The sequence below is a fragment of the Xenopus tropicalis genome, chromosome 2, assembly GCF_000004195.4.
Source record: "Xenopus tropicalis strain Nigerian chromosome 2, UCB_Xtro_10.0, whole genome shotgun sequence".
Classification (NCBI taxonomy): domain Eukaryota; kingdom Metazoa; phylum Chordata; class Amphibia; order Anura; family Pipidae; genus Xenopus; species Xenopus tropicalis.
Genome location: NC_030678.2, coordinates 178,388,247 through 178,400,744, shown reverse-complemented (window position 1 = coordinate 178,400,744; position 12,498 = coordinate 178,388,247). Strand labels below are relative to the sequence as shown.

General features: G+C 42.5%; 2 protein-coding genes across 2 annotated transcripts; both read right to left on the bottom strand.

Annotated features, from left to right (window-relative positions):
• Positions 1-3,342: 3,342 nt before the first annotated feature.
• On the bottom strand, positions 3,343-6,108 carry LOC100491410 (vomeronasal type-2 receptor 26). The gene is made up of 3 exons (XM_031896264.1): positions 6,085-6,108; positions 5,145-5,268; positions 3,343-4,523 (listed from the first exon to the last, which is right to left on the bottom strand). The coding sequence occupies exons 1-3, from the start codon at positions 6,106-6,108 to the stop codon at positions 3,613-3,615; spliced, it is 1,059 nt and encodes a 352-aa protein (XP_031752124.1). The 3' UTR covers positions 3,343-3,612.
• A 707-nt stretch (positions 6,109-6,815) lies between these two features.
• On the bottom strand, positions 6,816-10,205 carry LOC116408932 (vomeronasal type-2 receptor 1-like). Its single transcript, XM_031897413.1, has 2 exons — positions 9,454-10,205; positions 6,816-7,194 (listed from the first exon to the last, which is right to left on the bottom strand). Exons 1-2 carry the CDS (start codon positions 10,180-10,182, stop codon positions 6,895-6,897), a joined length of 1,029 nt encoding a protein of 342 aa, XP_031753273.1. The 5' UTR covers positions 10,183-10,205; the 3' UTR covers positions 6,816-6,894.
• Between the last annotated feature and the right edge of the window lie 2,293 nt (positions 10,206-12,498).

Genomic DNA, 12,498 nt, shown 5'->3' with positions numbered 1-12,498 from the left:
AATGTACTTGTACAGAGTAATCATGTCCCCTCGCAAGCGCCTCTTTTCCAGAGAAAACAACCCCAACCTCGACAGTCTAACCTCATAGTTTAAATCTTCCATCCCCTTAACCAGTTTAGTTGCACGTCTCTGCACTTTCTCCAGCTCATTAATATCCTTCTTAAGGACTGGAGCCCAAAACTGCACTGCATACTCACTGTTACTGCCCCCCATACTCACTGTTACTGCCCCCCCATACTCACTGTCACTGCCCCCCATACTCACTGTAACTGCACTGCATACTCAAGGTGAGGCCTTACCAGGGACCTATAAAGGGGCAAAATTATGTTCTCATCCCTTGAGTCAATGCCCTTTTTTATACAAGACAGCACTTTATTTGCTTTAGTAGCCACAGAATGACACTGCCTGGAATTAGACAACTTGTTATCAACAAAAACCCCTAGATCCTTCTCCATTAAGGATACCCCCAACACACTACCATTCAGTAGATAGTTTGCGTTTATATTATTTCTACCAAAGTGCATAACTTTGCACTTATCAACATTGAACCTCATTTTCCAGTTTGCTGCCCAGTTATCTAATTTTGTCAAATCGCTCTGCAAAGCGGCACATCCTGCATGGAACTTATAGTTTTGCACAATTTAGTGTCATCAGCAAAAATAGAAACAATACTGTCTATGCCCCCCCCCCAGGTCATTAATAAACAAGTTAAACAGCAAATGAAATGTAGAAAGAGCTTCTGGGAGGATAATATTGTTTAAAAGAATCACATTCATATTATGTTGCGTAACAGCTCCAGGTTTAACCCACTTTCTGCAAAGCCCTAAGGTCCCCAACCTTTCTTACTCGGGAGCCACAGTCAAATGTAAAAAGACTTGGGGAGCAACACAAGCACCATAACAGTTCATGGAGGTGCCAAATAAGGGCTGTGATTGGCTATTAGGTGCCTCTATGCACCCTATCAGCTTACAGGGGCTTTATTTGGTAGGAAATCTTGTTTTTATTCAACCAAAACTTGCCATCAAGTCAGGAATTCAAAAATAACTCCCTGGTTTGGGGGCACTGAGAGCAACATCCAAGGGATTGGGGAGCAACACAAGCACCATAAAAGTTCATGGAGGAGCCAAATAAGGGCTGTGATTGGCTATTAGGGGCCTCTATGCACCCTATCAGCTTACAGGGGCTTTATTTGGTAGGAAATCTTGTTTTTATTCAACCAATACTTGCCCCCAAGTCAGGAATTCAAAAATAACTCCCTGTACAGGAGAACAATACATTGATACACCAGGGGGTTATTGCAATTATAGATAAATACAAAGTATGACAATAAATACAAATAAATACAAGGTACAGCTGCAATAAGTTAAGAATCAAAGAGACAAGAGGATGGAGGTCCCTGACCCGTAGAGCTTACAATCTAATAGGTACACTATCCAAACTGCAATTCTGACCTTACATTAATAAAATGCATTGATTTGAGGTGTAAAGAGGAAAATGAGCAACTATAACATTGATGACAAAAACATATCATTTGTCTATAATTTTGTCATTTTTTTGCTTAACGAGTGAGGCAATATTAGCATTTTGAGTGAATATTTAGTAGAAATCATTGTTTAAAGAGAAATGAAAAGCCTTCCTGGTAAAACTACTAGCACCCCCCCCCCAACGTGGCACTGACGCTTGTCCCAACCAATCTGTGCCCCCATAACATGCCCAGAACTACAGAGCTGCTCAGCCATGTTGGCCGACACATTATAGGGTGTCCCTTCTGTTCCCAGCATTCATCTTGATGACCAAGAAGCAGCACTTGCACCCTGGGAGCCAAACTGGTTCTTGCCCTACTGCACAAGTCACATGGCCAAAGATGGGGGTGTGGCTCAGTTGTTCAATGGGTCACTGTTCAGTTGGGACGAGTGTAACTGATGTGGTTGGAGAGGTGGAGCTGTGCACTGGTACTAAAACTAAACATTTCCAAGCAGGTTTAACTTCCCCTTTAACAGGCGAAATCACCTAATGGTGAAATTAACTCAAAGTTTAGGCGATAAAGCATTTGTTCTTCCATATTGGCATTTAAAATAGGCAGAGAAGGCAAAACCACTAGTACAGGCACAGCTGAGAGTCACCTGATGGCCGACTGGAAGGTTTAGGAGGAGGAGCTAAAGGCATAATCATTAGTACAAGGCACAGGTACAGCTGAGAGTCACCTGATGGCCGACTGACAGGTTTAGGAGGAGGAGCTAAAGGCATGATCATTAGTACAAGGCACAGGTACAGCTGAGAGTCACCTGATGGCCGACTGGCAGGTTTAGGGGGAGGGGCTAAAGGCACAATCATTAGTACAAGGCACAGGTACAGCTGAGAGTCACCTGATGGCCGACTGACAGGTTTAGGAGGAGGAGCTAAAGGCATAATCATTAGTACAAGGCGCAGGTACAGCTGAGAGTCACCTGATGGCCGACTGGCAGGTTTAGGAGGAGGGGCTAAAGGCATAATCATTAGTACAAGGCGCAGGTACAGCTGAGAGTCACCTGATGGCCGACTGGCAGGTTTAGGAGGAGGGGCTAAAGGCACAATCATTAGTACAAGGCACAGGTACAGCTGAGAGTCACCTGATGGCCGACTGACAGGTTTAGGGGGAGGGGCTAAAGGCACGGTCATTAGTACAAGGCACAGGTACAGCTGAGAGTCACCTGATGGCCGACTGACAGGTTTAGGGGTGGAGCTAAAGGAACAATCATTAGTACAAGGCATAGGTACAGCCGAGAGTCACCTGATGGCCGACTGACAGGTTTAGGGGTGGAGCTAAAGGAACAATCATTAGTACAAGGCATAGGTACAGCCGAGAGTCACCTGATGGCCGACTGGCAGGTTTAGGAGGAGGAGCTAAAGGCATAATCATTAGTACAAGGCACAGGTACAGCTGAGAGCCACCTGATGGCCGACTGACAGGTTTAGGGGTGGAGCTAAAGGAACAATCATGAGTACAAGGCACAGGTACAGCCGAGAGTCACCTGATGGCAGACTGACAGGTTTAGGGGTGGAGCTAAAGGAACAATCATTAGTACAAGGCACAGGTACAGCCGAGAGTCACCTGATGGCAGACTGACAGGTTTAGGGGTGGAGCTAAAGGAACAATCATTAGTACAAGGCACAGGTACAGCCGAGAGTCACCTGATGGCAGACTGACAGGTTTAGGGGTGGAGCTAAAGGAACAATCATGAGTACAAGGCACAGGTACAGCCGAGAGTCACCTGATGGCAGACTGACAGGTTTAGGGGTGGAGCTAAAGGAACAATCATTAGTACAAGGCACAGGTACAGCCGAGAGTCACCTGATGGCAGACTGACAGGTTTAGGAGGAGGAGCTAAAGGAACAATCATTAGTAAAAGACACAGGTACAGCTGAGAGTCACCTGATGGCAGACTGACCAATTCACAAAACAATTCTGAAAAATTCTGTTTCAAAGACACAGAAGTGAAAATGGAGGTTTGTGACTATGGCAGGAAATCCCACAAACCAATTTTAATTTTTATTTGTCTCAATATCACCACTTTTGTGAATTCCCCCCTAAGAGTTTATAGGGGTGCAGTCAACTTCTAGGCTACGTGCCTGCTAATTTTGTAACTTTGGGTAACTAAAGACATGTACTTTAGAGCTGAGGCCTCTCTTCAGTAGAATAAGACACATTTTGGGTATAAATATACAAGCCAGTAACCCTGTGCTGGAACCCAGGATGGCAAATATCTCCACGGCCACCATGTATTTTCCTTTGGTGCTCAGGTAGGAGGGGATGAAAGAGACCCAGACGCTGAGGAACACCAACATGCTGAAAGTGATGTATTTGGCCTCATTGAAGCAGTCGGGTAAGTTCCTCACAAGAAACGCAACAGTGAAGCTCAACAGAGCCAAAATCCCAAGGTAGGAAATCTCCACATAAAGCAGAATAGCTGATCCCTCATTGCAGATAAGGATCATCTTTCCTTTCTCTGATTGGATGTCGTAGTCTGGGAATGGTGGAGAGAGGACCATCCATGCTAAGCAAATGACTGCCTGTCCCACCGAGCAGCCAATGACTATATAGATGGGCAGTCTGGGTCCAACCCACCTTCTCAGCTGGCTGTCCGGGGATGTAGCTCTGAAGGCAACGGCAACTGTGACGGCTTTAGCGAGTATAGAGGATTCAGCAATGGAGAAAGCCAACCCAAAGGCAGCTTGTCTGACCATGCACGCGAGAGGTTTAGGTTGGCCTATAAAGAGCAGGCACGAGAGGAACGAGAGACAGAGAGAGACCAGGAATGTGTAGCTTATATTTGTATTATTGGCTCTAACAACAGGCGTTGCACGGAATTTGATGAAAACTCCCAGTATTGTTATTGCACAAGCAGAAAGGCCAATGGAGGCCCCACCCAAACCTGCACCCAGTGGGTCTTGGTAGGAGAGAAATTCCAGCAACTTTTGGAGGCACCTATCCCTTCTCTTATTGGGCCACTGGTCCTTTGGGCATTTCATACAATAGTCCATATCTGGAAAGGAAGGAGATTATTAGCGTGGCCACTATAGTACGGCAATTATTTGCCACATTACAAACATCCCATTCACTAGTGCCTGGTTCTACTCACTCCCCCTTGCCTGCACTCTTCCCTTACTAGCTCCTCATACTCCGACTACTCTGACTATTACCCCGCAATATCTCTCCTATCTGTTCTGGTTTCCAGGATTAGAGCACAGACTGAGACTGCCGGGAAGAATAGGATTATCTGAAGAAGAGCACACTAACTTGGCAATTCAGCTTTTTCAGCCCAGATGTATAGAAGGGATTTAAGAAATAATAGTAAACACTAATTCCAACTAGAAAAAAAAAATGAACTAATTGTGATAAGTCTAAAGCAACTGGATCTGCTGAAAATTCCTGAAATCGTTTCAGCCCTCATCAACTGACATTGAATTGAAGAAGCCACACTGGGAAGGGGAGAAATCCATTCTGAACAGGAGCCACAAAAGAAGGGGTGAAAAATTGCCAAGATGACTCTACGTCTGGTTGCTTCAGCCGTATCACTACTAGATCCTGCATACCATGGCCTGGAGGAATGAAGCCTTCATAGACATATATTAGACTGTATCTTTAGGTACAAAGTTGAACCAACCAGTTTGATTAGAGACTTCTCCCTCCTCACAAGGAACACAATCATAGCAACAGAGGGGTTGTCCTTCCCGTTTGGCTTTCCTGGAGCCGGGGAGGCAGCTGCTACTGCACACAGAGCGGGGAGCCTGTTGGGTGGAACAAACACTTGGGTCATGGGATTCATAATCATAAACCATAAGATCTTCTGCAAGTTACATGTCCAGAATGGAAAAAACTGTACTGTAAGTTTATAAAAGCAACCTTATCATGGGGATGGGTGCACTGTGCCACACCCTGTTGTTAAGGTGACACTTATGGTTCATCCCCTTCCCACGCCTGTTCCAGATTTAATAGATATAAATGTCAGTTTCTTGATCATTAAAAAATAGAGAAGCCCTAGCTTGTATTTGAGATAATTTACCAATAGTTACATAGTTAAGTTGGGATGAAAAAAGCCCATCAAGTTGAACCCCTCCAGATGAAAACTAGAACACATATATTTACAAACTTATACAAACCTAAATATACATTCACATATATAAATGACTATATATACCATTATCTGTACTAACTGTAGGTCTTAAGATCACAATAGCCTTGGATATTATGACTGCCGAAGAACTCATACAGGCCCCTCTTATAGGCATTAACAGAACCTGGCATCAAAACCATTTTCCAGCAAGGTATTCCCCAACCTCACTGCCCTCACCGTGAGGAACACCCTACCCAACATCCCCCGGCAGGGCATTCCCCAACCTCACTGCCCTCACCATGAGGAACCCCCTACCCAACATCCCCCGGCAGGGCATTCCCCAACCCCCTCACTGCCCTCACCGTGAGGAACCCCCTACCCAACATCCCCCGGCAGGGTATTCCCCAACCCCCTCATTGCCCTCACCGTGAGGAACCCCCTACCCAACATCCCCCGGCAGGGCATTCCCCAATCCCCTCACTGCCCTTACCGTGAGGAACACCCTACCCGACATTCTCTAACCTCCTCACTGCCCTCAGCGTGAGGAACCCCCTACCCAACCACCCAGCAGGGCATTCCCCAACCCCCTCACTGCCCTCACCGTACAGTGCTTTATGAGATTGACGTCCCTTTAGTCTAAAGGGGGGCTCTGATGTGTTGATCTTTTCTATTGGCAAAAAAAATCCTCCCCCATCTGCCTATAATCCCCTCTAATGTACTTGTACAGAGTAATCATGTCCCCTCGCAAGCGCCTCTTTTCCAGAGAAAACAACCCCAACCCTGACAGTCTAACCTCATAGTTTAACCCTTCCATCTCCTTTACCAGTTTAGTTGCACGTCTCTGCACTCTCTCCAGCTCATTAATATCCTTCTTAAGGACTTAAGGATATTCACAGTGAGGCCTTACCAGGGACCTATAAAGAGTCAAAATTATGTTTTCATCCCTTGAGTCAATGCCCTTTTTATACAAGACAGCACTTTATTTGCTTTAGTAGCCACAGAATGACACTGCCTGGCATTAGACAACTTGTTATCCACAAAACCCCCAGATCCTTCTCCATTAAGGAAACCCCCAACTCACTACCATTCAGTAGATAGTTCGCGTTTATATTATTTCTACCAAAGTGCAGAACTTTGCACTTGGCCACATTGAACCTCATTTCCCAGTTTGCAGCCCAGTTTTCCAATTCTGGATTATTTCTGTTATAGGTCTGCTGAACTAATGGGCTGATCAGTAGTGGATCAGTAATGGAGTATTTTAAAAAATAATTACAATATAGTATATAGTCAGATTCGTTTTTTAGACTTTACTTCTCCTTATGGCAGTTTCAGGAATGTTTGAATGGTTATGTCCCTCAGCCCCAGAATGTGAACATCTCACCTCTGTATATGGGCTCCCCCACCCTATGGCGCTATCTTTAATCTGGAACTGGGCCGGATGAGACCTGTAGCTGCCAACTTCTACCATTCGGACCTCCCCATCTGGGGACACAATGCAGTTTAGGATATCGAACTCTCCGGGCATTTCCCCTTCGTCAGAGAAGGAAAAGTCCCCATCGCTCTGTGTTGGAAATTGTACTTTATTTAGATGGGGGATCATCTGCAATGTAAAAAAATAGCAAGACTGAGTATAATCTGCATTTCCTTATACATTTACATTTGTATTAATCCATAATGTACAACCAATACTGTAGGTAGAAGCCAGCTATTAGCGAGAGCTAAAAATTACAACATTTCCTATCAGTCACACTGTAAAGTCTATCTAACCAGCTGCCCAGGCCCCCTTTCTGGGCCATCTAAGGAAAGTGCTCTCACATTACCTCTGTTGTAGAGAATCAATAGGAAACACCATTTCCACCAACTGCCCAACCCACAGAGACTCCATCAGGGAATGTGACCAATGAACGCAGCCTGAAATGGTGATTTGATTACCATTTCTTGCCCATAATGCACCTTGCCTTGCTATCTTTATGTCAAAGGCAATTATGGAAGGCACAGAAGGTAGTTCTCTTACTTAAAGCTATAAAGGTAAAAGAATAAATACTGCTAAGGCTGAAAAGAGAGAAGAAATTAGATGTATTTTAGACTTTGGTGTTCAATATAAAAAGATTGGAAAAGCAATTAAAAGTAATTGGAATATCTTGCAAGCTGATCCAATATTGAAAAAGACAAATATTAAACCGGGGGAAGTGAGTAGAAAAGCCACATCACTAGCAGGAATTGTAGCCCCTAATAAATTAAAGTCGAAAGAAAAAGTGACTAAAGGGACATCATGGTTAGGCGATCTAAAAGGCTTTTTTCCTTGTAAGCATTGCAAATCATGTAAACATAGTAGTAATAAAAAAACTTTTTTCAGTAAAAGTAATGATAAAGAGTATAAAATCAATACCTATATTTCATGCCAAACACAATATGTTATTTATTGTTTACAATGTGAATGTGGTTCCCTCTATATAGGACGAACTATAAGACAGCTGAGAACAAGATTAGGAGAACATCTGAGAGGTTTAAAAAATAAAGATAGTGATAACCCTTTATGTAAACATTTTGACTATGTGCACAATGGTAAACAAATGAGATTTAATATGTTTGGTATAGATAAAATAGATGAAAAAAGTGAAGGGAACTTGGTAACCAAACTTCTACGATTGGAATCTAAATGGATATTTATGCTGGACACTGTGATACCAAAAGGAATGAATACAAAATTTGAATTGAAACCTTTCCTTGTATCACCCTGGAAATAAAGTAATAAGGAAATGTTATTATGTTGAACCGAACAAAAATATGAAAATATGAATATATGGTAAAAAATAGGTTAAATTGTTCAAAATTTATAATTGTCACTCATAAGTGTAATGCAATGGGCAGTTGTATATGTATTACATTTATAATGTTTATTGGTAGTATTATTAATTTGTTAAGTATTTGGTTTGCACTTGTGATGTTTATGCGTCTTGGAGGTTTCTAGGCCTGTATGTATAACATATAAATTAAACTTTTTTTGTTACAACAAATGAAGTATGAGGTTAAAATGGGGTTATAATGGCTACTATAGTTATGGTAGGAAATCTCCAAGATGCAATGACAGCATTAGTGTTTTATAATAATATTAATTAAATTAATTTTATATGCAATTATGCACAATTCTATGCACAACTATGCACTTTAATATGTAGTTATCTATGAAGATGTCTGCATCTATTTATATATGTTTAGATGTAGATTTATTTTTGTAATTGGTTTTGTCTCTTCTTTTGTTGGTTTTTTGTAAATTTTGGATTATTTGGTGTGATTCTAATACAATTATATGATTTGTGCTGTATGCAGGGTTATCTGAAAACCCATAGCTATGTATGTTTAATAAGATTTTTTGATATATTAATAGCTTGATAGAGGGTTAGTTAAGTAACCCTGTGCACTGTATATTAAAACACTAAGGGTATATAAGGGAAGTGACACAAGTAAACCACACCTCCTCTGATGAAGCGCCACATGGTGCGAAACGCGTTAGGGGATTAGGATGCACCTGGTCATGTTTTGGTATAGTATGCTTTTGTTATGAGTTCTGCTTATGTTCATATTTATTTGAGCCAATAAATGTTGTTGTTTTTATTCCACTGAAAACTTTTGCAATTTATTCTTATATTTGATTCAGGACTTATCAGTGGGATATTACTGATAGATTCCCTTTCTGAAACCTATTTATTATTTATTGGTCAAGAAGGGTTTCATTATGTTAGAAGGGTGGAAGAACCAAACATTGTCCCTTTACTACTTTATCATGAAAAATGTAGATAGTGTTTAATGAAAAGGCAGATCAGATTGTAAATACAGTAAATACAGAGTATAAGCCTACCTGCCAAGGGTGGAAATGTCTGAGCCATTGCCCAGTGGAAAGGAACCCTGGTTGTGTCCGTGCCTTGGAGACCATATCATGTAACGCGTGCGCCACGGCATACACGGCTGTGTAAATGCTGTAGGTGAGACGGAAGGGCTCAGAATTGCTGTTTTTAGAAACATTTCCTTTCTCATCATTCGGAAGAAGACAAATCATATTATTTAAGTCACTGGTTTCCCTGCCGTGAACATAATCCATGAGATCTTTCATACCATGAATGTTTCCTCTTCGTGTTACAAACAGCAGGGAGCCGTTGAGCGGATAGACATCTTTTAAAAAATACCTGTTGTCCAGGACAAGTGTCAGAGTAACAGAAGTAACAAAGACTTTCCCTTCTATTTCCTCCCAGTGCTCACCAATCATTAACTGGAGGAAGTAGCCCATATTGCAGTATAAAATGATCACAGTTGCAGTTGAGTTCTTGATGAGAACATTTGTTCTTTTGGTTTCCTCTTTATCTATGGGAAAAATTACATGAAACTCCACACAAATCCCATGGCTGATGAGCTGCTCCCTCAGAAGGCTACTGGACTTGGCATTGCTCTCATCAGCAGAAGCCACAATGCCAACCCAAACCCAGCCGAAGTGCTTGAGGAGCTCTATGATGGCCTGGTGGTGGGACAGCTGGTTGGGAACCGTACGGAAGAAAGAGGGAAACTGCTCCCTGTCAGAAAAGGAAGGGTCCATCGCCCCATAGCTGATCTGCTTGGAACATAAGGAATATTTAGTGGATTAAGCACAGAACCAAATCACTATAAATTTACTCTCTAACTCTCATTGCTTGCAATAGGCATGAACTGGGGGTAGTTTACGTTACACACAAGTTATCCTTGGTGGCAAGCCATTATACCACTCACTGGCACTGCTCATCATCTGCCCTTTTGCAAATGTGGTGCTAAAATTACCATACTTGCTACCATATAAATATAGCTGTATAGGGACTGTCATCTGCCAATCATATGATAAAGTTTGCTGATGACACGACCGTGGTGGGTCTCATCAGCAAGAACAACGAGTCAGCGTACAGAGAGGAAGTGAAGGGACTAATGATCTGGTGTAAAGACAACAACCTGTCACTGAATGTCGATAAGACAAAAGAGATGGTTCAGGAGGACACGGAGCGTTCACTCTCCACTCAGCATTGACGGATCTTCTGTGGAGATTGTCAAGAGCACAAAATTCCTGGGTGTCCACCTGGAGGAGAACCTCACCTGGTCCCTCAACTCCAGCTCTCTGCACAAGAAAGCCCAACAACGTCTTTTCTTCCTGAGAAGGTTGAGGAAGACGCAGCTCCCATCAACAATCCTCACCACCTTCTATAGAGGAACTATTGAGAGCATCCTGTGCAGCTGCATCACTGTCTGGTTTGGTAATTGTGCCATATCAGATCAAAAGACTCTACAGCAGATAGTCAGGACAGCTGAGAAGATCATAGGGGTCTCTCTCCCCGCTATCAAAGACATCTAACAGTTTTTACCCACAAGCCATCTGTCTTCTCAACACAAAGGGACTGGACACACACACAAATCATTCAGACAAACTAAATAACATCAGGTCTGAACTGACAAACACACACATGAAAATCGCCTGATCTAAAACTATCCCACAATTGTTCATACCTACCTGAACTGCTCTTTGCAATTATTTGCACAATATTTTTAATTTATGTTGTGTTGTTAATTCATGTGTTGCATGTATGTAGCATCTTGGTCCTGGAGAAACGCTGTTTTGTTTCACTGTGTACTGTACTGTATATGGTTGGAATGACAATAAAAACCGACTTGACTTGACTTGAACTTTTAGTGTCTTTTTTCTGCTGATCTTCCCACAGTCTCTCAGTTGTATTAAAAACAATAAGCCCAATTCTTGATCAGTGCCAAAGGGCTTAAAGGGCTTCTAGTTCCCCTTTACTCAAGAACAGTCAGTAAAAGAAAGGAGTTCTTGTAGTCTTAGTGGCAACTGTGATTCACACCTGTAGGGAACTGGTAAATTGTACCTTTTCTAACTCTGGGTCCCCTAGTATTTGGATAGCTATGAAGGGTCCTAAATCTAATGGTAAGTCCCTATTCCTGGGTTATAGCATGAACCCTTGTGCATTTCCATAGTTTGGCCATAAGGTGGCACTGTGGTATAAAAGGCTAGAGCCATGAGGCCAGACAGCCATTTTGGTGAAGTCTCTGTCTGAGTAAGCAGGCAGAGAGATACTAGTGTGTTCATAAAGTATAGATAGCTCCTGTTATAGATCACACTAGGTGTGATAGACAGGCAGGGCTATTTAGTGAGCAGCATTTTGGCTCCAACCAGGAATTGTAGAGGGATTATAATCCCGGGTATAATACTGCCCAGAGTAGGGGTAACAGTGTACAGACCTAGGGTTAGATAGTGATCACCCAGGTTCCACTGGAAGCATATACCTGAAAGCTGGGAGTTAACCCATTGTGCCCTGCAGCTAAAGGGTTATTGTGATTATTCCTTGTAAGTACTGCCTGTGCTATGTGATGCTACTACCTACCTATTCTGTGCTGTAATTACCCCTAAGTGGCTGTGTAAATAAACAGTTCATGGTTTCAAGGTTAAGAGCCACTGGCGCCCATTTATTGAGAAATACAACACATATCTACCCGGCCTCCATATTAAGCGAGGGCTCACCCCTGAAGGATACAGTCTCATCCTGGGTAAAATACAATGTAGCTTGTGGTAATAGAAGGGCTAATTTACTATAAGCTTACACACCATTAGGAGGTATAACTGTATATATATTATATTAACTGATTTTTCTTACCTGTGGGATTCTGTAATTACTAATTATAGTGCTGATACTTAGAGACGGAGAAGACAGAAGATGCCCAACAATGGCAGCCAACCCTCCCCTCTTGTGACAGTTATAATTGGGGACCATATATCTGGTTCCTGATAGGATTCTCAGGGCACTCTCCATGCTCAGGTCCTCACCATAACAAGTATCATGGATCTGGAAGCCCAGAGTGATATTTGGCAAAAGGT

Bases quoted from the DNA above. Each gene is read 5' to 3' on its own strand.
- LOC100491410 (XM_031896264.1), bottom strand. From the start codon at position 6,108: ATGTCGGGTAGGGTGTTCCTCACG. The intron at 5,269-6,084 runs GTAAGGGCAGTG...TCCACCCAACAG, and splicing joins CGGGTAGGGTGTTCCTCACG to GCTCCCCGCTCTGTGTGCAG. The intron at 4,524-5,144 runs GTTGGTTCAACT...CTTCCTTTCCAG, and splicing joins AGAAGTCTCTAATCAAACTG to ATATGGACTATTGTATGAAA.
- LOC116408932 (XM_031897413.1), bottom strand. From the start codon at position 10,182: ATGGACCCTTCCTTTTCTGACAGGGAGCAGTTTCCCTCTTTCTTCCGT. The intron at 7,195-9,453 runs GTAGGCTTATAC...TTTACATTGCAG, and splicing joins GACATTTCCACCCTTGGCAG to ATGATCCCCCATCTAAATAA.